The 23,965-nt window shown below is 39.6% G+C and overlaps 1 protein-coding gene and 1 long non-coding RNA gene across 3 annotated transcripts in view; one reads left to right on the top strand and one right to left on the bottom strand.

Annotated features, from left to right (window-relative positions):
• Window positions 1-1,424: 1,424 nt before the first annotated feature.
• The window catches only part of LOC140495937 (V-set and immunoglobulin domain-containing protein 4-like), a 47,365-nt gene continuing 24,824 nt past the window's right edge, over window positions 1,425-23,965 (bottom strand). For both annotated transcript variants that reach the window (XM_072595258.1, XM_072595257.1), the window contains exons 4-6: window positions 8,975-9,088; window positions 6,264-6,285; window positions 1,425-1,894 (exon numbers count right to left, since the gene is read on the bottom strand). In XM_072595258.1, the coding sequence (XP_072451359.1) occupies window positions 1,753-1,894; window positions 6,264-6,285; window positions 8,975-9,088 (278 nt within the window). In that variant the 3' untranslated portion in view covers window positions 1,425-1,752. The remainder of the gene's footprint in view (window positions 1,895-6,263; window positions 6,286-8,974; window positions 9,089-23,965) is intronic.
• Window positions 3,353-12,698, top strand: LOC140495938 (uncharacterized). The gene is made up of 3 exons (XR_011964130.1): window positions 3,353-3,434; window positions 4,018-4,138; window positions 10,228-12,698. It is a non-coding gene; the product is annotated as an uncharacterized lncRNA (long non-coding RNA).

Raw genomic sequence — 23,965 nt, 5'->3', positions numbered from 1 at the left:
CATACCCCTGCAGTAAATGTGAATAACTGGGTCAGATATTTACTAGAAGATTTTGCAGTTTTAGATCAGAAGACAAACTAATACACCAATCTTAATTAAAGCATCGCATGCAAAATGAAATGATATTGATTTTAACTGTAAAGTCAGATATGAAAATCAAATACTTATCTAAAATAACAAGCCTGAAAAATATTTTACATTGTAGAAAGAAATGATGCTAGCAATGGAACAAGCACTGAACAAACTTTTTTGTACATAGTAATAAAACTAAAAACATAATGAACTGCCATTTAAAATCTTTGTTTAGCTTTGGCACCTCGGAGTAAAATGAACCAATAAGAGTCCTGTTCAAATGACATCTACTGGAAAATTACACAGGCGCGTCACCTTGACACTTAGTTCTGCTGCTCTCAATTATGCTCAAACTCACCAACCAAAAGTTATCAATGAATAATGACCAAGTAACAAGTATAACCTAAAGCTAACAATGTTTTGAAGTTTCACAGTCAACACAAAACAAGAAAGGTTTCTCTCGGTACAGAAGCTACCAGACCTGAACATTTCCAGCACCTTGCTTTCATTGCAAACTTGGAGCATTATGTTTTTATTCTCGTTTAAGGTTTTTTGTCAAGGTCCTGAGCAGCCCCATGACACAGGATTCGGTGCTCTACGGTCTGTTCCCAAGGACGCACACAGAGACAAACATCTTCTGCGTATGGAGGACTATCAACGTGATGAAAGACCTTCTTTGGTCTGCACGAAATTTGTTGGCCTTCCAGAACAAGGAGTGGAGCTTTATTGTGTGGGGCAGACTGGCACATTCCAAAGTCCAGGACCATGTGCTGAGGGATGTACTAAAGCTAAGAGCAGCTGTCACCAAGACGACCATCCAGGGTCATTGTGCCAAAGTGCAATAATAGTCCATTCAGTTATTGGACTCTCCCGGTACCTCAATTATGTAAATAATATATTGCATAACACGAAATGCCTTTGGGTTGTTGGAACTACCTGGAGAGTCAAACTCCAATGTTTTTTTCTTTTCAATATGTAAAAGACTGCACAGAAACAAACTGCGCCAGTGATTATGTTTGTATATAAAGATGCTTTTATGAATAAAGCATACTTTTAAAATAATTATTTATGTTACCATCTAAGGTCTTTCTACCAAAATACAACCAGGGTCCATTTAGTTATCAGACCATCTCATTGAGGCAATGTATGTAAATAGTGTCCTGCATGAGTAGAAAACGTCTTTGGTTTTTGCAACTGTAGGGCATGTCAAATTCCAATGTTTGTTTGCTCTTTATATGCCAAGATTGTACAGAACTGCTTTAATGCCTGTGTATATAGATAAAAATGTTAATGATAAACAAAAAAAACACATTTTTAAATGGAAAATTATTTTATTTTAATAGAAAGCCATCTGAGCCAATGCAATTATGCCCCTAGTAAGAGTTAGCATAATCTTCTGGAAGGTATTAGATAAAATTGAGAAACTAAATAAAAAGGTTATTTGAAGTTTTGTTAGGATCTTTCAGGGTATTACTAGCACTGTGAACAGAAACAGCCCAAACTCTCTCTCATTTATCTCAACTTAAACATTAATAAACTTATTACGCCATTTGTCTTTGAGGTTAAGTAAATGCAATAAACGGAATTCAACATGCAATTTTAAACTTTTATTTTTCTGAATCTGCACAGGAAGAAAACTTCACATTGTTCTTCTCACAAAACTCTTCACACTGAGACATGTCACTGTGCAGAGGCATAGGTGGATTCCGCACATATGACTGAATATTCATTCTCTTTTATTGTCGTCATCGTTTCATATTCATTATTTCCACTTATGACCACATTTGTAGATGTCGGATACGGAAAACTTTCATACCTAGCACTGAAAGTAAAAAAAAAGTGAATAGGTTCTACAGTCTTAAAGAAGAGACAGCAATACAAATATAAAAGAGTAAATTGATTCGAGTCCAACGTTGACTCCGGAATTTGGCCAACACCACAGCCATAGGCTCTTTGGGAACCCAGACACAGGAGGGAAGCAAACTTGTGTGAGAGAGATACCTTCTGCAGTCAACAAGGGCTGTGGGACATTTAACCTGTGTGGGGCAGGGGCTGAAGCGCTCAAACAACTTTACTGCTGATAGTAAATTTGGGTGCCTCTGAAACTGAAAGACGCACCAAGGGACGGTTCCTCAAAATTGCTACATGGAAAAACAGGAAGACAAACTCACTAGAATCTGAAAGTTACAGTGGACCATTTGCTAGAAGGACTGGGATTCTGTGGATACTATCATGTGTATTAAGTATAAAAGGGGACCCTTCCTTTCTGTCATTTAAAACATAAGGTATCTAGAGAAAGTTTTAGTCAACAGTTACGGTAAAAGTTTAACAAATGCGAACTCAAGATGTTTTTCATCTACAAACAAGATATTCAAATTTCTTTTTAAATGTTACTGGTCTCTATGGGTTTATAGATTTTCTCAATGCTGATGAAAGGTCATTGAATTAAAATGTTAACTCTGGTTTCTCACTCTTCCTAGGTGAGGCCAGACCCTTGCTGAGTATGTCCAACTATTTTCTTTTTGCATTCCAGCTATTTTCAGCTACTGCAATGATCCTTACTCCAATATAAGCTCAAAATTGGAGATGCCTACAGTTAATTGCAGAGTATTTAGTACCTACTGCAATCCCACAGTTAATAATTCAAATCATCCCCACGTGCAATAACACCTGGACAACATGTAAGCTTGGGCTAATAAGTGACAAGTAACATTCACTGTGCAGAAGGGCCGGGCAATGAACATCTCCAGCAAGTGAGAAGCTAACCACCTCCTCTTGACATACAATGGTATCACCATCACTGTAGCAGGTGCAAGAAATGAAAATGACCCACAAATTCTTCTGCAATAAACAGATCATTCTGACTTAGAATTATATTGTCACTCCTTCACTGTCACTGCATCATAATCTTGGAACTTCTTTCTAAAGCACTGTGGATGTACACCACCACCTTCTTAAAGACACTTGGGAAGGGCAATAAATACTGGCCCTAGCAATGAAGCTTACATTACAATGGAAAGTAAAATAAAACAAGCAATTTGGCCTCTATAACTGAAAATATTCAGGCTGATTTCCTCAAGGCTTTACATTGGTGTGACGATGCTATCACTTTAACAAAGTTATTTTGTCCTTGGATTTTTTTTTAAGGAGTGGTCATAAAGGCAGAGGTGCTGAGGAGTTTAGAAAGAGCTTAGTTTAAATCTGGCAGGGGAGTGGCCAGTCGCCCAGTTCAGGAGTTTTCCAGTTCGGTTAGCTGTGACAGTCACCAGATGCAGGAGACCAGGAAAGGTTGCAAACTTCTGTAGATGATTCCTGACGAACTTTCTCTCAGACATCTCTTTGGATGTTGTTCCTTCCTGCATGTAAGAATCTGTGTTTGAATTTACCTTTTTGCCAAGGGCTGTGGTTACGGAATGTTATTGGACTGGAACAGCTCCTTAGTTAAGTTGCTATATTGGGTCAATTAAGTTTTCCAACAGTTAGGTTAATCTAAATTCCATTTTCTTTTGTTCGTGTTTCAACTATAGTGTTTAAATAAATTCTAGTTTGATGAGCTGCATCACACCTGGAATATCCTCTTCACATCTGCCTTTAAAAGTTAGGGTCCAGGCGACTTTCTTAAAATATTTTCAGGGGGTCTGGCCTGGCCATAAAACTGGGCACAACGGCAAGAGGCCATCTGATATCTGGTCACTGTCTTTTTGTGATGCTTTGAATTTTCTGTGAGTTCCTCCGAGGGAAGAAGAGTGCCAATACTTAGATAGCAATGAGAATTTAGAGACTTTACAATGTCTGCTGCTTGGATAGCAATGAGAATACAGTGACTTTACAATGTCTTCTGCTTCATTTTCTCAGGTTTCCATTTCGCACAATGGATCTAAATCCTGAAGAAGTTATAGACTTTTTTTACTTTTAATTCTAAATGTGTATTTTTTTTTTTAAAAGAGCTGTTACAGAAAAGGAAAACTGGATGTAAATTTACTCATTGGCAAAGTCCTGTGTGAAGCCCGTGGAACATTGCATCTATAAAGAGCTAGGGAAACTTCAAACAGGAAGAACTTCAAGAGTAAGTCAAGTTCATTGGGTAGCAACTTATCATTTCAGCTGTTTGAATCAAAGGTCAAGGAACTTTGAACAAAAATATAATTTATCATGAGTATCTAGCAGAACAGTTGCCTACAAACGTCATAGTTAGCAAGTCTGGTTGTAATAACCCTTGCTATTCCAAGTCGCCTACTAATTATTCAATTTAAAGTAGTCAAATGATGCTCCTTCCAAGCTTGCAACTTTCCAAAACAAACCTGAAGTCTGTGGTCAGTTGATAATCAAGTAACCCTCCACATCACTCCAGGTCATACTATCCTCATAAGAGTTCTCATTTGTAAAATACTAGATTAGATTAGATTAGATTAGATTAGATTAGATTACTTACAGTGTGGAAACAGGCCCTTCGGCCCAACATGTCCACACCGCCCCGCCGAAGCGCAACCCACCCATACCCCTACATCTATCCCTTACCTAACACTACGGGCAATTTAGCATGGCCAATTCACCTGACCTGCACATCTTTGGAGTGTGGGAGGAAACCGGAGCACCCGGAGGAAACCCACGCAGACACGGGGAGAATGTGCAAACTCCACACAGAGAGTCGCCTGAGGCGGGAATTGAACCCGGGTCTCTGGCGCTGTGAGGCAGCAGTGCTAACCACTGTGCCACTAGAATTACAACCAAAAGCATGCAAGGCAAAGTGCAATGGGGCTTATCTGATATATTAACAGTGAGAAGAGAGCAAAAAAATTCATATCCATTAATTTTGGGTCAAGCACAAATAGAGCGAAATCAGGCTATTTGTGCACCATTAACAAATGAAAAACTACACAAATCCATTATGTTTAAAAGTTGCCTCAGGAGGGTGACTAAGTAGATCCTGCTGATTCTAAAATGAAATAGGAACCTTTGGTGCTGAACTTGTATTCTGATCTAAACCATCAGCTTTTTTTTCTCTTGTAGTTGCACACTTGGTAACTAACCATGTGAGTTCCACTTCTCATGTTAGTCACTGGTGTTTTTTAAGCTGAAGTAGGTTGTTGATATCAGGATAATGCTCCCATTTGTTAACAGTCAGATGTCACAATAGAAGAAACTGATTGTATTTTGGAAGAATGACAAAGAAATGAGTCAATAGGTCTTTGTAATTCCAACCTTATTTGCGATTTATGTGTCAATCACTATTTAAGTTTGAGAAAGTAGAATCCCCGACTCATCAATTCATCTGACTTCTTCATTACACCATAAATTAAAGACGAGCAAAGCCATTAATTCTTCTATTAAAAGAGATCGGATTTTTCTCTAACCCATTCACCCTGTTAATTCATCTTGGGCAGAAACAGAGTTTGTGATGGCAGTCCTGCAATTTCCCTTTACGAAATGGAATGCTTGACTCAAATAAAAACAAAGCGCTGGAGAAACTCAGCAGCAGGTCTGGTGTATTTGTGGAGAGTGAAACAGTGTGAATACTTTTGAGTCCAATAGGAGTCTTCTGTCAAGCTGAAGGTTCTGAAGAAGTGTCATATCAGACAAGAAATGTTGTGAATACCTTTTATCGAGACCATATCAACTTATAACTAATACACAGAGACCAGAGTTAGTGTTCACTTTTAATCTGATTCTATATATCCCTGAAAGGATATGTTTGCAGGAGGTGGTTTCCTTCAAAAGGGGAGAGGTTAGTCAGTCTTTCGGTGTCTCTTTCTTTTTAGTCCCTCTGCTCGAAGTTTCCCTGGTACATAAGTGACATTCTAGAATTTTTGTATACATCATCTTTTATTTTGAAAAGACCATCGTAACTGAAAGTCCAGAATGCCCCATTGATGCAGAGTTATGACTCATGGTCAGGTCCACAAAACCACAGCAGTTCAAGATGACAGCTCACCACCACTTTCTCAAGGCCAATTAGGAATGGATAATAAATACTGGCCTAGCCAAGAACACCCATATGCCAAAGACTTTTTTTTTAAATTACAATTTATGAAGATCACTGGTAGAAATTTACAACAGAAAAATCAAGTATCACCAGGAACTGCAATTCTTACAATTTAAAGTATTGAAAGTCAAATTTGATTTATTCAGTGTACCTCTAAAGTTAACTCTTAAGCAATTAACTTGAGCAATACAAGTGAACATATGCCTACCTTGACAATTCATTTAAGTGCTCTAAAGGAGAGAAAGCAAAGGAACAGTTAGAATTGAAAGGCATTAGATTAATGTAAATGTTGATTTTTTTTTTGTAACAATAGGCAATAAGGACCAAACGTGGAATACAAGGATCTGATGAGTGATACTGAATCACTACATGGAAATGTGGAAAGGTTTTGTGGAAATAGTGGCTTTGTTAATTTCAATATCCAGACAACATGATAAAACATTTAAAACAGAAATTGGTGTCAACAACATAAGACTACATTAAAGTCACAATGTTTAGGGTACAGGGCAGATTTCCGTTTAGAAAATTGGACAGAGAGAGTCTACAGGCCTTTAAGGTATCCATAGTAATCACTGGCAACTGCAAAGAAAATGATTTGGAGATACCAGTGTTGGACTGGGGTGTACAAAGTTAAAAATAACACAACACCAGGTTATAGTCCAACAGTTTTAATTGAAAACACTAGTGCTTCCAATTAAACCTGTTGGACTATATCCTGGTGCTGCGTGATTTTTAGCAAAGAAAATGGGAGCTTATACCTCAAGTGTGTGTTGGACTTTGAGACGAATGTTTACATTGTTGAACAAAGAGACCTTAGAGTGCAGGTTCATAACTCCTTGAAAGTGGAGTCGCAGGTAGATAGGATAGTGAAGGCGGCATTTGGTATGCTTTCCTTTATTGGTCAGGGTATTGAGTACAGGTGTTGGGAGGTCATTTTGCAGCTGTACAGGACATTGATTAAGCCACTGTTGGAATATTGCGTGCAATTCTGGTCCCCTTCCTATCGGAAAGATGTTGTGAAACTTGAAAGGGTTCAGAAAAGATTTACAAGGATGTTGCCAGGGTTGGAGGATTTGAGCTACAGGGAGAGGCTGAACAGGCTGGGGCTGTTTTCCCTGGAGCGTCGGAGGCCGAGGGGTGACCTTATAGAGGTTTACAAAATTATGAGGGGCATGGATAGGATAAATAGACAAAGTCTTTCCCCTGGGGTTGGGGAGTCCAGAACTAGAGGGTAGAGGTTTAGGGTGACAGGGGAAAGATATAAAAGAGACCTAAGGGGCAACTTTTTCACGCAGAGGGTGGTACATATATGGAATGAGCTGCCAGAGGATGTGATGGCAGCTGGTACAACTGCAACATCTAAGAGGCATTTGGATTGGTATAGGGATAGGAAGGGTGTGGAGGGATATTGCCGGGTGCTGACAGGTGGGACTAGATTGGGTTGGGATATCTGGTCGGGATGGACAGGTTGGACTGAAGGGTCTGTTTCCATGCTGTACATCTCTATGACTCTATAATAGAGCTGAAGGGTTTGTGAAGCATTCCAGTGTCCAAAGGACAAGCCCCCACTGAAGATTTAACAATATTCAGCATTACAACCTTTCACACCAGCCACCCAATCCCTAATCTGAGTGACCCTATGATTATCCCATATCCTTTGAACTATACCACTCTCCGACATGTCCATTGTGCCACAAAATTACCCAAATACAGAGACTTCACCTTATTCCAGGAGGTACATGGAAGGTCAATGGCATCTTGAACAAACCATGCTATTATCCCTCAAACTGAAGCAAAATACTGCAGATGCTGGAATTCTGAAGAAAACACAAAATGCCGGAGAAACTCAGGTTTACCAACATGTGAAGAGGGAAACAGGATTAACATTTTAAGTTAACTTTGTTTCTCCCACCACAGGTGTTGCCAGACCTATTGCGTTCTCCAAAACTATGGTTTTATGTTACTATTAGTTGGTTGTGATTATTATTTCAAACATATTGTTGCCCTTTTCAGTGCAATTTATAATTGATTGCAGAGTGACTCAGAAGAAAGTTTGGCGCATTCAAAACAAAAATGATATAATGGAAATCTTCCAAGCATCGATTAGAAAACTACAAGTTTTCTGTCGGTGACTTGGTCTGAATCGGCTGTGCACTGGGTTTTCAACTTTCCTTGATGCATAGGGTGATTAAGGTTTCCTGCTGCCACGGTATATTCCAAGTTGTCCCCATAGTCCACCCTGGCTTTTCTTTCTGTTGTATCTTATCCCCAAACCCTGATTATTATTGAGTAATTGCTGCACAAATCAGGAGTACTTTTCCCTGTGGGTCTAATTTATTTTTTTTAGCCCAAAGAGCGAGTATTTGGAGGTTAGTTGATCTTGTGGGGCTTCAGAGCAGAGACAGGTCACGTCTCCATAAACAGCAAAGTGGCTCAGTGGTTAGCACTGCTGCCTCACATCGCTAGGGACCCAATTCCAGCCTCCGGCAAATGTCTGTGTGGAGTTTGCACATTTTCCCAGTGTCTGCATGGATATGTCCCACAGTCGAAAGATGTGCAGGTTAGGTGAATTGGCCATGCTAACTTGCCCATAGTGTTCAGGGATGTGTAGGCTAGGTGCATTAGTTAGGGGTAAATATAGAGTAATAGGGTAGGGGAATGGGTCTCGGTGGGATACTCTTCGGAGGGTCGAAGTGGACTTATTGGACCAAATAGCCTGTTTCCTCACTGTAGGGATTCTATGTCTACGGATATATCCATGCATATGCAGTTTTCAGCAGGCATTGCTAATCATCGATCAGGACAACACCACAGGTTATTTGTCCTTCTTTGGAACCCAAGCTTGCTAAGGTCAAATGTTCCTAAGTATTAAACCACAGTTTCTTAGTCAGTTATTTCTGAAGTAACTTATACTTTTACCTGCTTTTGTCCTTTTCCAGAGCACAATGCAGATAACGATAACTGAAAAAATCAGTATGATCAGAGAAACTGTCAACGCAAACACCCAGACATCAATTTTCGCGTTACTGAACCCTAAAAGACAAAGTCACAGTAATCAGTGCCAATATCGTCACAATAAGACAAAAACAAAGAATTTTTTTTTAAATCCATAGAATTAGTTTTGCCTGGACCAGTGATACCTCATAGGATTCTTACGGGCCATAGTTTTCAAATGTGGCGCATGTGCATTAGAACAGTTGGGATAGAAACAAAGGAGGACTTGGAACTTTGAAAAGGGTTTCTTAGTATTCACTGTAAGTGGCACCGGTGGCTCAGTAGTTAGCATTGCTGCCTCACAGCACCAGGGACCTGGGTTTGTTTCCACCCTCTGGCAACTGTCTGTGTGGAGTTTTCACATTCTGCTATTCTCTGTGTAGGTTTCCTCCAGGTACTCTGGTTTCCTTCCACAGTCCAAAGATGTGCAGGTTAGGTGGATCAGCCATGGAAAATGCAGAGTTACAGGAAAAGGTTGGCGGGGGGGGGGGGGGGGGAAGATTTGGGTCGGATGGTATTCAGAGGTTTGGTGTTGACTCAATGAGCGGAATGGCCTGTTTCCAAATTGTAAGGATTCTATGATTCAATGATAATTTCAACAGAATCTCTGCGGAAATTTCACATTTTGTAGCCATATAGCAAATCAGGAGACTCTCCACAGGCAAAAACATTTGAATTAAATTTTTTGTGAATCACATTTAAATTAAAGAGAGAAATTCTTTTCATAAGAAACATCATCCTTAGAGTGATCTCTGCATTGCCTACTGGCATTTGTGGCTTAGTCTGAGGAGAAACAATGACCAACTGCTAGAACTACTTCGAATACATTTCCAACCTCCAATACAACCAAAGCTACTGGATAATCTTTACAGCTCCTAGTTTGCTATTAGACTGGTCTTCTGTATATCTATATTGTTACAACTAATTCTGCAGTTAATTGTCTTAAGGTTGCATTCAACTTTTCAAAAGACAAATCTATATTTCAAAGTCTATATTTCAGGTATTTGAGTTTGAGTTAATAATAATGTGGACTGAGTTATTAACAAAGATATAAGGTGCAAGTATTAGCAAAAAAAAAAGAAAGTAGATGCTTACTAAAGTCAAAATATGCAGTAAAGTCCTCAAAGAATTATCTTTCAAAAGATTGAGGAACTGGTTTCTCTGATTGCCTTTTTTAGGAGCTTATTCAAAACACTTGGCTATTAGCACTGACTTCATGCTACTGGAAAATAAATCTATTCGACATGAGAACTTCGGGCAAAACTGATCATAGCTGTCCACGGCCAGTATGAGTTTGTAAAGGAAACCCTGTACACCTGACTCTCAATCCTGGATCTTCATTAAGAATGGCTTTTGTTCCAAGTCTACTGGGCAAACAAGATGATGATGGACAACTGAAGCAGCAAATGACCAAGGAAACAAAAAAAAAGCTTGGTATCCTTTGGCTGCAATGTTTCTAGAGCAATGTGGCTGTTTTGTAAGCAGTAAATTTTCTGTTTGTACCTGGGGAAGGACAAAGATTCCAGAGATTCACAGGAGAGTCAGCAGGGTAGTGATGGCTGGTATACTGACAAAGATAGATCTACCATTTTGCACAGGGAATTGCTGGAGCATTACTTCCTGCACCTAATCACTCCTGGTTAGCAGCATGGAGCAGGTGTGCCTTCATTCAGGGTGTCTGTTGAAGGATGGATCATCCCATAATGCATGACTCTCAGTCCTTTACTGGAGTCTGACTATACTTGACAACTTTAAACATTTAGGTGTCAACTATAAATGGAAAATTAACACATTGGGTCTGTGGTTCGTTTATTGAAGATGCATACTGATCCAGAGAGAATGGTGCAAAGAAAAACCAAGACGTTGACCCTAGTGTCAGTGTCCCTTCCAGTAATGATAATAACTTAAAACTAATTTTCAATCTATTGGGGTAAATCTTGTCAGTAAATCGCTGGTCCATTAAAAAAAATGCTTCCTGAAATAAACAAAACTGCCCAGTAAACTTAAATTCAGTTCATGAAGGCCAAAGTTAAAATTTACATACTCTCTGAATAAAAATGCAAATACTCTCTCATTAAACACAGGTTTCCCAGCAGCACTGGATGTAACCAGTGTTTTATGATAACAAAATCACATGCAGTGTTTTCCTAATGAAAAGCATTATAGAATCTATTTTAATCTCATTACCGTTTGTGTGATAGACTCTGGGTAAGGTTCCCAAACCTGATCATTTTTCCAGATACCCCAAATTGTCAAGCTCACAGATGAGGATAGATGAGCTGGTTCCCCTTCTTTATTCACCCGCACCCTGCGGTGATCACAAGAATTAATTTAGAAAAGGATCATTTCCCTCATGTATACCTTTCACCCAGACCAAATAAAATTGTGTTTCAAAAGGAGCCAATTTAACCAAACTGGAGTTAAAAATGTCATTTCTTGTTACTAGAAGAGAGAAGAAACAGAAATGAAACACACATACACAGAGGTTAGAAAGGAGAAGTACAAAAAAAGATACAGTTGAAAAGATACATGGATCTGTGTCTACAGGAAATGGAAAGGAGATATTGGAACATTGATAGTAAAGCAGTCAGTATTGGGATTTCTGACATGACAGGTTATTTAAAATTCTTTTGTCTTGCTTATTTTTGACGGTGACTTACAATACCCTTTACATCCACTGAAGAAATGACTAATGAGTGGCTCTTTGAATGTGACTTTCATAGCATATTAGTGCTCGAACCCAGCAGAGTACAAACAAGTACCTCATTCCACTGCCACACAGGAATGTCTCAGCTTACTAGCACACTTTCTTCTATTGGCACACACAGACCAGAGTTGAACTGGCTTTTAACCTGTATTCCTACATATTCTCGAAGGGAGAAGTCACTAAACTTGTCAATTGTTGCTGATTGCAGTTCAGCTTGTACTGTATTTTCTCTCTTTTAAGTCACCGGTTTGAAGCTTCCTTTATACCTTGTTGTGCGATATTCTGGCTCCTCTCGAAAGGCAGCCACTGAATTTACATCTGCAGTCATCTTTTGGTTACATGCCTTAAATGCATCTTATAATTAAAAGTTCAAAATGCTTGTACTGTAAGTACTTTGGGGGTTCCTGTGTCATCACAACATCAGCAGTTTCAATATTGAACTGACGTCACACGTTTTGAGCAAAAGTGCATTATGCCATTTCAACATCAGATGCAAACATCATGCACTGTACTCAATAATTAGGAGTCCTTTCAGAATGATCTTTGTCCAACTTCTCAGCCCAAGTCACTGCAAAGTCATTAACACTGCGTCATTTCCCAGACAATCTCTTTAGCTTCCTTAATTGCATTCACTCTATAGATTTTGCTGCCTATCTGATTCTATTTGGTTCAATTATTTCACGATTCTTCATCCTTCTATTTCAAACTGATGCTGAAGCAGCTAATTCCATATGTAACAAAAACATTTAGGATCGGGCTCATAAGTGGTATATAACATTGGTGTTACTCAATACCGGGTAATGATTAACTCCCAAAAAACTGAACTTAACCATCTCCTTTTGATATTCAAAGTCATTAGCACTTCTAAATATTCCATTAGCAACATGCTCTGATTACCACTAACCAAAAATTGAAATACAGCAGCCACATAAATACTGTGGCTACAGCCAGGTTAGCTAAGATTCGAATAAGTGCTCGCAGCAGGCTAGAGGAGCAGAATGGTCTACTCCTGCTCCATGATCATCTGTTCACCATCAAGATGCTAATGAACTGCCTTAATGAACCACTGCAGTCTGTAGTTGTACCCAGTGTCCAATGGAACGGCAGTTCATTAGCATCTTCTTGAGAGCAATTAAAGATGGGGAACAATGCTGAGCAGAGCAGCAATGCTCACATCCAAGAACAAATAATTAAGCACTCATGGTCCTGGTCTTGAGAGAAATGGTGTGGTTGACTGTGACAAAAAATGAAAAGGGTTTAAATAAATTTTTTTTAAGCTTAAAAATGCTAAAGTCTGAAGCTGAATCTCTACAGTGTAAATGAAGATTGGAGTTGGGAAAGGTTGGGAACAACAGCTGCTTTGAGTTTTGGTAATACAGGACTCAAGAGGCAAGTAAAATCAGTAAACTATGAATGTCAGACAAATGACAGATGTTAAAACACATAACTATAGAAGAAATAAGTCAGAAGTCGATGCTGATATGCAATAAGTGTGCCTGTGTCGAGAGCATGGTGCTGGAAAAGTACAGCCAGTCAGGCAGCATCCATGGAGCAGGAGAATCGATGTTTCAGGAATAAGCCCTTCATCAGGAAAGCCTTTCTTCTTCCTGATGCCTCACTGGCTGTGCTTTCTCAGCACCACACTTTCGACTCTGATCTCCGGCATCTGCAGTCCTCACTTTCTCCCAATAGGTGTGTCTGTGTAGATTTAACAGACAATGCAATGCAAATTCATTGTTCCCATAATCAGTGTTACAGAATAATATTTCTGTAAGAGAAGATTACATGATGTAATAGATAACATAATTTTAATGATTTATTGGAGATTTTAGGAGAATATAGATTTTTAATTAAAATCAATAACAAATAATTTGCGAATATATAGAAAAACGTAATATCATTGAAAAAAAATATTTTAATTTACAAATTGTGAAGATGTTTTAAAACACAGTTGTGAGTTACACAAGATAGACTTCAGCAGTTATCAGCAACTTGTCAAGGGCAATTGCAGAGGAACAACAAAGCTGGATTTGTCAATGGTATACCTATAAAGAATTTTCAAATCCTGTAGAATAATGCAGCACTTGTTTTCAGCACCCACTCTAATGATGGAGTTGGCAGAGTTGACCAAGAAACAGTTTTGATATTTCAGAGAACATGCAATAAGATGACTTTGCGGCCAAGTAAAAAGGGTCTGTTTTTCATCTGAACTTTGGTGCAATTAACTTTGGTCGGCAAAACTCTTAAGAAAACAATTTCTCAATGTCACAAACTTATGAACATGCTGTTTCTAAACAATGCTGTCTCATAGCATTTCTGAAATAATAAGACCATAAGACATAGGAGTGGAGGTAAGGCTATTCAGCTCATCGAGTCCACTCCGTCATTCAATCATGGCTGATGGACATTTCAACTCCACTTACCTGCATTCTCCCCATAGCCCTTAATTCCTTGTGACATCAAGAATTTATCAATCTCTGCCAAAACATTTAGCGTCCCGGCCTCCACTGCACTCTGCGGCAATGAATTCCACAGGCCCACCACTCTCTGGCTGAAGAAATGTCTCCGCATTTCTGTTCTGAATTTACCCCCTCTAATTCTAAGGCTGTGTCCACGGGTCCTAGTCTCCTCGCCTAACGGAAACAATTTCCTAGCATCCACCCTTTCCAAGCCATGTATTATCTTGTAAGTTTCTATTAGATCTCCCCTTAATCTTCTAAACTCCAATGAGAACAATCCCAGGATCCTCAGCCGTACCTCGTATGTTAGACCTACCATTCCAGGGATCATCCGTGTGAATCTCCGCTGGACATGCTCCAGTGCCAGTATGTCCTTCCTGAGGTGTGGGGACCAAAACTGGACACAGTACTCCAAATGGGGCCTAACCAGAGCTTTATAAAGTCTCAGTAGCACAACGCTGCTTTTATATTCCAACCTTCGAGATAAATGATAACATTGCATTCACTTTCTTAATCACGGATTCAACCTGCATGTTTACCTTTACAGAATCCTCGACTAGCACTCCCAGATCCCTTTGTACTTTGGCTTTATGAATTTTCTCACCGTTTAGAAAGTAATTCATGCTTGTATTATTTTTTCCAAAGTGCAAGACCTCACATTTGCTCACATTGAATTCCAACAGCCATTTCTTGGACCACTCTCCCAAACTGTCTAGATCCTTCTGCAGCCTCCCCTCTTCCTCAGTACTACCTGCCTGTCCACCTAACTTCGTATCATCGGCAAACTTCGCTAGAACACCCCCAGTCCCTTCATCCAGATCATTAATATATAACGCGAACAGCTTCGGCCCCAACACTGAACCCTGTGGGACACAGTAGACGACAGGTGCAAGAGTTGGCCATTCCGCCCTTCGAGCCTGCACCACCATTCAATATGATCATGGCTGATCATCCTTAATCAGTATCCTGTTCCTGACTTATCTCCATAACTTACATCTGTTGTTGGAGAAGATAAGAGAGAGGATTCATAATCATCTAGCAAGCAACAGTTTGATTTCAGATAGTCAACGTGGTTTCATCAAGGGCAGGTTATGTCTCTCAAACCCTGTTGAGTGAGAAGATGACCAAGCTGTGGATGAGGGTAGAGCAGTTGACATGGTGTACATGGACTTCAGTAAAGTCTTTGATAAAGTTCCACTTGGTTTTTGGAGAAAATGCAGAGACATGGGATTGAGGGTGAGTTTGCAGATGACATTAAAGTCGATGGAGTGGTGGGCAGAGTGGAAAAATGTCGCAGGGGAATTTGGATAAACTGCAGAATTGGGCTGAATTGCAAAATTGGGCTGAGAGGTGGCAACTGGAGTTCAATGCTGATAAATGTGAGGTGATTCACTTTGGGAAGAATAACAGGAAGGCAGAATACTGGGTCAATGGAAAGATTCTTGATGGTGTGGATGTGCAGAGGGATCTTGGTGTCCATGTACATAGAACCCTGAAAGTTGCCACCCAGATTGATAGTGCTGTTTAGAAGGCATACGGTGTGTTCGGTTTTATTGGTAGAGGGATTGAGTTCCAAAGCCGCGATGTCATGCTGCAAATGTTCAAAACACTAGTGCGGCCTCACTTGGAATACTGTGTACAGTTCTGGTCACCCCATTACAGGAAGGATGTGGAAGGATTGGAAAAGGTATAGAGGAGATTTATTAGGATGTTGCCTGGTCTGGAGAGAACGTCTTATGAGGAAAGGCTGAGAGACTTGGCTCTGCTCTCATTGGAGAGAAAAAGGCTCAGAGGGGATTTAATAGAGACATACAAGATGATCAGAGGATTAGAAAGAGTGGACAGCGAGAGTCCTTTTCCTAGGATGATGACACCAATTTGTATATAAGGATGTAGCTACAAATTGAGGGGTGATAGGTTTAAGACAAATGTCAGCCGCAAGTTCTTTAGCAGGCAGGGCAATGTAGTTAACTCAGCCACATTAGAGGCTTTTAAACAATCCTTGCTTAAGCACATGGATGATGATGGGATAGTGTAGGGGGATGGGCTTAGATTAGTTCACAGGTCGGCGCAACATCGAGGGCCAAAGGGCCTGTTCTGCGCTGTATTGTTCTACGATCTATGTTCTAACCCTTGATTCCACAATCCTTGAGAGCTCTATCCAACTCTTTCTTAAATGAATCCAGAGACTGGGCCTCCACTGCCCTCTGGGGCAGAGCATTCCACACAGCCACCACTCCCTGGGTGAAGATGTTTCTCCTCATCTCTGTCTTAAATGGTCTACCCCATATTTTTAAGCTGTGTCCTCTGGTTCGGCACTCAGCCATCAGCGGAAACATGTTTCCTGCCTCCAGAGTGTCCAATCCTTTAATAATCTTATATGTCTCAATCAGATCCCCTCTCAGTCTTCTAAACTCAAGGGTATGCAAGCCCAGTCGCTCCAGTCTTTCAGTGTAAGGTAATCCCGCCATTCCAGGAATTGACCTCATGAACCTATGCTATACTCCCTCAATAGCCAGAATGTCTTTCCTCAAATTTGGAGACCAGAACTGCACACAGTACTCCAGGTGTGGTCTCACCAGGGCCCTGTACAGCTGCAGAAGAACCTCTTTACTTCTATACTCAATCCCTCTTGTTGTTATGAAGGCCAGCATGCTATTAGCCTTCTTCACTACCTGCTGTACTGCATGCTTACCTTCATTGACTGGTGTACAAGAACACCCAGATCTCTCTGTACTGCCCCTTTACCTAAAGTGATTCCAGTTAAGTAGTAATCTGCCTTCCTGTTCTTGCCACCAAAGTGGATAACCATACATTTATCCACATTAAACTGCATCTGCCATGCATCTGACCACTCACCTAACTTGTCCAGGTCACCCTGTAATCTCCTAACATCCTCATCACATTTCACCCTGCCACCCAGCTTAGTATCATCGGCAAATTTGCTAATGCTATTACTAATACCATCTTCTATATCATTAACATATATTGTAAAATGTTGCAGTCCCAGTACTGATCCCTGCGGTACCCCACTGGTCACTGCCTGCCATTCTGAAATGGAGCCATTTATCACTACTCTTTGTTTCCTATCAGCCAACTAATTTTCAATCCAAGTTAGTACTTTGTCCCCAATACCAGCGCTTGTCACCGGCTGCCATTTCGAAAAAGAACCTTTTATCCCAACTCTCTGCCTTCTGTCAGACAGCCAATCCTCAATCCATACCAGTAGCTCACCTCAAACACTATGGGCCCTCACCTTGCTCAATAGCCTCCCGTGTGGCACCTTATCAAAGGCCTTTTGGAAGTCTAGATAGACCACATCCACTGGGTTTCCCTAGTCTAACCTACTTTTCACCTCTTCAAAGAATTCCAACATGTTTGTCAGGCACGACCTCCCCTTACTAAATCCATTTTGACTTGTTCTAATCCGACCCTGCTCTTCCAAGAATTTAGAAACCTCATCCTTAATGATGGATTCTAGAAATTTTACCAACAACCGAGGTTAGGCTAATTGGCCTATAATTTTCCATCTTTTGTGTTGATCCTTTCTTGAACAAGGGGGTTACAACAGCGATCTTCCAATCATCCGGGACTTTCCCTGCGTCGAGTGACTTTTGAAAAGATCTCAACCAACGCCTCCGCTATTTCCTCAGCCACCTCCCTCGGAACTCTAGGATGTAGCCCATTGGGGCCAGGAGATTTTTCAATTTGAAGACCTTTTAGCTTTTCTAGTACTTTCTCTTTTGTAATGGCAACCATACTCAACTCAGTCCCCTGACTCCCTCCTCGGCTCCCTGACTCCCTCAGGGAGTGATGATTTCAGGCATCAGATCTAAAGATCCTCCTGGCCATCCCCTCATATCAGCATATGATCAATTCACTGAAGGCTTCATAAGAATAACATTTATCATAAGACAAAAGTTTATAACTATTTGACAATGCTTACTTGTGGACGTTACAGTGATTCTTTGGGAAAAAAAAGAGGGGAAAATTGGGATCATTTCCACAAAATGCAACAAGTCTGCATTTGTGTCCAGTATGGCTAATGCAGCATCAATTGGGAATGGGAACCATCTTCTCGATTGGAATATTTCCTCAAAACATGTATTTTTTGAATTTCTCTTTAAGGGGCAAAAGGGAGTGAAGATCTTCTTATCGCTTACATCCTTGAAACAAAAACAAATCAGCTGGGCTGTGTCAGTCAAGCCAATTGATTCATTAAACAGCAGTGAGAAGTATTCAGTCCTACTATAATTGCTGCAATACATCCTTGAACACATTTTCCACTCACGATGCCACTTGAAGCACCAAGCAACATGCTCTGAACTGTCATTTTTATTTCTTTATTCGAAGATTTTAAAAATGGAGAGACAGTACCACAGTACAATCATTGGTTTGGAGTGTCCCTAGCTTTGTTTTTCGAGTACATCACTCCCTGTCTGTGTTACGGAGAGTCCCTGCCTTTGTTATAGAAAGCAGCACACCCTGTCTACTGTATGGAGGGTCCTTATCGTTGTGAAAGAGAACAGCACTTCCTGCCTGTTTCATGGAGGGATTTTGTCTTTTTTATATTATTTCACCATCTGGTTTCTTGCCTTTTGCCAGAAAAACACAAATGCAAAACAATGCATCATTCAGGCTTAGCTTTTGTTGCTGGTCAAGAGTAAAAATGACTGTTGATCTTTCAAAACTGGCTTTCAACTGGTCAACTATCTTTGTCCAATAAAAGCTATTCTGGATTTTACTGGATAGCATTCGGTGTTGTCATCCTAAAACTCTCCCTTTAACTTATCAATATAAGTTGGTGACACACAAGGCACACCCTCTTTTTTTAAAAACATTTGTGAACTGAAATTCATTTTCCCCTTCCCAATGGAAGTTGTATATTTTTGGTTTATTTTTAGATGGACTAGGTTCATCATTCATCATTATTGTTTCACCTTGTAATTTGTGACATCATTCTGCTGCAGTATTCTGCGCATAGACCTCGCGATCCGTGCCACTGGAACATCCAGAATGTTGCCAATTGCTTTCAACTGCAAAGCCATGGGAAGGCATTCCTGAGGTCACAACTTGTTTCCAGGGACCCAATCAGATTGAATTACTTAATTATTGTAAATAGGTCACGGCAGCATGCCCCATAAAAGTTCATGCAAGACAAAAAGTCAAGACAAGCAACTGTGAGGAAAAATAACACTCCAGAGAACAGGCAGATGAGCAAGACTAACTGAACTGTACTTGCAGAGAATCCACATTGACATGGTGGGCTGAAAAGCCTGTTTCTAGTACTGAAATATAGTAGCTTCACACATCAGTTCCTAAAATATTTCTTACTGATTTGTTGAAAATTTATGACCGATTTATCATAATTTGCCTTACAATTCCAAAATGTCTCCCACCCTCCGTATGAAGAGATATTTTCTAGTTTTATTCCTGAAAGGTCAGACTCTAATTGCCAGTTTTTTCCCCTAGTCCTAGACTCCTCAGATTTGTCTCTAGCTATTCTTGCTCCCTTAACATTTTGAGTTATGAAAAGGAACAAAAAATGTATATACAGTGTTAATGGTTTTGATTTTCAGAGACAAAAGCAAAAGCATCAGGAATAAAATTGTGATCACACGCATTAATTTTTGGGCTTGACAAAAATGTGAACTATAAAAGTTTCTGCCATGCATTTTTCTCCCAGTGAAAGGAGATAATTTCAATTTGGACTCTCAGTTAGTGGGTTATTACTGCCCTCTGCTGCACATCAGTCACCCAAGTGATTGCCACTCAAATATCATATCAATTCTTCAAGTAAGACAATGATGTAAAAAGAATGGATCACATCGTTTGTAAGATAATAAGTGGTAAAAAGAAATCAGTCTGGAACACTTGGAAATCTCTTCTGCAAATAAAGAGAAGTTAAGGTTTGACAGTGAATTTCTGGGTAGGATAGTGAAGTCAAAACCCCCACAGTCTTCAAGGAAACTAATTGGATACTCTGATGGACAAACGACTGGAGTGTTATTAACCTTATTAGTATTTCCTGTTAATGCAATAACACAGGAAACTGGTGCCATTAGTGTTGTAATTGTGCACCCACACCATAACTAGAAACTTGAACTGGAACCACAAGCAATGCTCCTGTTGTTGTTTCTACTGTAATTGTCCAATCTCCTCCCTCATCACCACCCTGTTCATCGACCTATTCTCCACTCCCTTCGATGTTCTGTTTGTTACTTTTGTGCTTAAAAGATACATCACAAGTCCTGTATTGTAATTCCCACACTTTAAACATTACATACACATCCACACACTTTAAAGAACAGGAAATATGGGTGAATTGATTGTCTTAATTTCCTTTTCTTTTTTCTAGAAAGTGCTGTTTTCAAGAGTGAACTGTTATGGTTTTCAAGATCTTACTGGCGAAGTTTCTGACAGAATGCAAAGAAGGTGCAAGCGCTTCAACTGCAGACACTGAGTGCACTCCATTATTTTTCAAGGTACAATACACCAAATGGCATTCCTCATTTCTCCATCTTTATTTTCTGAAAGAATCAGGGTGCACTCTCCTTAGTGTTCCAGTCAAAGACAATTATAAACACTCAAAGGCAAGCCAAAACAATGCAAAGATTGTATCACATTTGATTTAGTAATATTAATGTGACAAAAAATTTCATAAGATACTGAAATGGCATCTAACAAAAGCCTGAAAGCAGCAAAACTATTGTGGACACAAACATGGGTGAATTAAGAGAAGTTGGCAGTTCAGCTGCCCAAGTTTGCTCAGTCATTCAGGAAGGTTGTGGCTGATCTGTCTTTGACTTCAATTCTACATCTGATACACTTTGATTTCCTTGATGGTGAAGTATCTATTTACCTCTGCCTTATCTCTGCCTGGTGTTACCTCTAAGATGAAACCAATTAGCAATATAGATCTGAAACAGCTATACAAGGAATTTATTCAGAACATTCTTTAATTTAATTTTGCCATTTTGAAGCTCTTAGTGAAGCTATAAAATACCCACTTGTAATCTCCATTGCATAGGAATGGTTTAGAAAGATATGGGCCAAATGTAGACAAATAGAACTGGTTTAGATTGGGAAACTTGGTCGGCATGGATGAATTGAACTGAAGGGTCTTCTTCCGTGCTGTATGACTTAATGAAGACACATTGTTATTTTACTGCTGCCTGAGTCTTAAATCATTTGGAGCTGTCTACTTGTATAACTTATTTTTATTTAGTTTAATCGCCAGCCTTTCAAGGTCCTACCACAAGAGAAAGCAGCTGTGGAACAAAAAGAAAGTGAACTGTAACAAAACTGACCAGTCATTTCATCTTCATAAATGATCAACTTTAATGGAATGTTAATCCCTTCATGGACTGTTGGCCTTTACTTCAAGGGGAATAGAGTACAAAGATAGGGTTGTTTCGCTGAAATAAGTCAGACCACAGTTGGAATACTGTGACCCCTACCTAAGTAAAGAAATAATGACATTGGAAGTAGCTTAATGAAGGTTCACTGGGCTGATACCAAGAATGGAGGGTCTGTCAATAGATTTGGGGCTGTATCTTTGGAACTTAGAATAATACAAGGCGACCTTATTGAAACACACAAGATTCTGAGGAGACTTGGCCGGGCAGATGCAGAAAGGTTGTTACCCCCCCCACCCCCACCCCCCAACCCCGGGGAGGAAGTCTAGGGCCAAAGGGCTTAATCTCAGAATAAAATGTTGTATATTTAAGGCAGATATAAGAAGGAAATTCTTCTCTATTTGGGCTAAATTAAAACAATGCAACAAGTTGGCAAGTACTATTAAGAGCATAAGCTTTTCCCTAGTTGTTTGGCTTCAGTAAATGGAACTCATGCAACATCAAGACGCTTGACATGTGTGCAGCAAAGGAACATGGGTAAGCAGTGAAAACAACTCAGTTTCTGTGATCAACTAATCAATCATGATCTACGTCTTGAAGACAACATATTTAGAAAGACAAAAGTAGTAAATACACAGGAACATCATCCACCTGAAAGTTCCCCTCCAAACCACTGTCCATCCTGACTTGGACTTTCCTTCAATGTCACGTGGACAAAATCCTGGAATAACTTCTCAAACTGTAAGTGTATCTACACAAAATAGAATTAAGCAGCTCAAAAGGGCAACTCAGATGGATGAGAAATGCCGTGGCAGCCAGCTAGGCCTACATCCGTGAATAAATAAAAATTCCTCTTAATCAGCTCCACACCTGAAAGTGTGACGACTATATGACCTAAATTAATAGAACAACCTATATCCTTTAGCCCTTAATAACTTTGATAGACATTATCCGATCTCAAATTTAACATTTATGACTGATTTATGGACAAATACTGGGACAGCCAGTGAAACTAGCAGACGTTGTGAATCTTGGATTTCTATATCACAGAGGGCTGTCAAGGCTAGGTCACAAAACATAGTCAAGGCTAAAATAGATTTTTAAGCAGCAAGGGAGTAAAGTGTTGCAGGCTCGAAGGGCTGAATGGCCTACTCCTGCATCTATTGTCTATTGTCTATTGTGTTCCAGAGAAAAAGCAGAAAACTGGAGTTGAGGATTATCATATCATATGAATGGCAAAACAAACTCAGAGCCTACTTCTGCCCCTATGTCATAGGGCCTGAGACATTGAGGTACCAATTGCTGCATTTATTGTATTGAGACAGTAAGATTTTTGTCTACTTGACACAATGAGTTTCAGATTCACCACCCAGGATTTTGGATAAGTCAGTGTTGGGAGTGGCCATGGCTGAAAACAGCACAAAATCCCGAAAGTGGTTTTGAGTTGACCTAGAATAGCTTATTCAGTGTAGCATTAAAGTAAGCCATAAGTTAGGACAATTGTAGCTTTGTAGACAGAATATATTCGAGGTAACGAGTTAAAGTTAGCACACAAAGGGTCCTGTTGCAAGCACACAGATACAGGTGTTTATACAGAGACAGGTGGATAAGAACAACTTAGAGTATGCTGATAAAAGAATTCCATACTGAACTGATATAAAATCTGAGATCCATCACAAATAGATCTACTTTGGTTAATATTTCCAGATAATCATAAGTATATATTTTGAATTATTGAAAGATTATACATATAACCTCCTAAAAAGAATACAATAAGCATTAAAGGGATTCCATTATAAACCCAATGGACAATACAGCACTACAGAATAAGGGTGGGCCCCATATTACTAGCAGGGAGGACTGAACTATAGGTGCAGAAGTCAGAATATAGTTACATACAGCATGCATTGTGAAAGTCCCAAGGATAGAGATAAGGGGGTTTGATGAATATTAGAAGATCATGGAATACGACCAAGGGTTGTCTATAAGGCTGCCCATCATTGACCATAGGCACATAATAAATTTGATTGAATGCGTATGTAATTAATTAATAACATGATTGATCTGTAATTGCAAAGAATGGATTCAAAATAAATGTATAAAAGTTTATGCCTTTCCTTTGTTCATTGAAGAAACTTCTAACCCCCAGGTGGTTTCTTCCCACTGGTGTAATTTCAATAAGCTGTTTGATCCTGCAAGTGTACTCTAGGTGTCAAGTGATATATTTAGACATTCCATCCCAACAGAGATGAACTTTTAACTGATTTGTCTGTCAATTTACTTATGTAAATGTTACTGAATTAAAATAATACTATACAATACTAACATCCTTAATTTTATATCAAGATGCATGAACTGCAAAACCAAACAAGAACTCTTGTGTTGTCGAACT

Source organism: Chiloscyllium punctatum, chromosome 25 (assembly GCF_047496795.1).
Source record: "Chiloscyllium punctatum isolate Juve2018m chromosome 25, sChiPun1.3, whole genome shotgun sequence".
NCBI lineage: Eukaryota > Metazoa > Chordata > Chondrichthyes > Orectolobiformes > Hemiscylliidae > Chiloscyllium > Chiloscyllium punctatum.
Note: the sequence above shows the minus strand (reverse complement) of the source record. Positions and strands in the feature narration are given on the sequence as shown.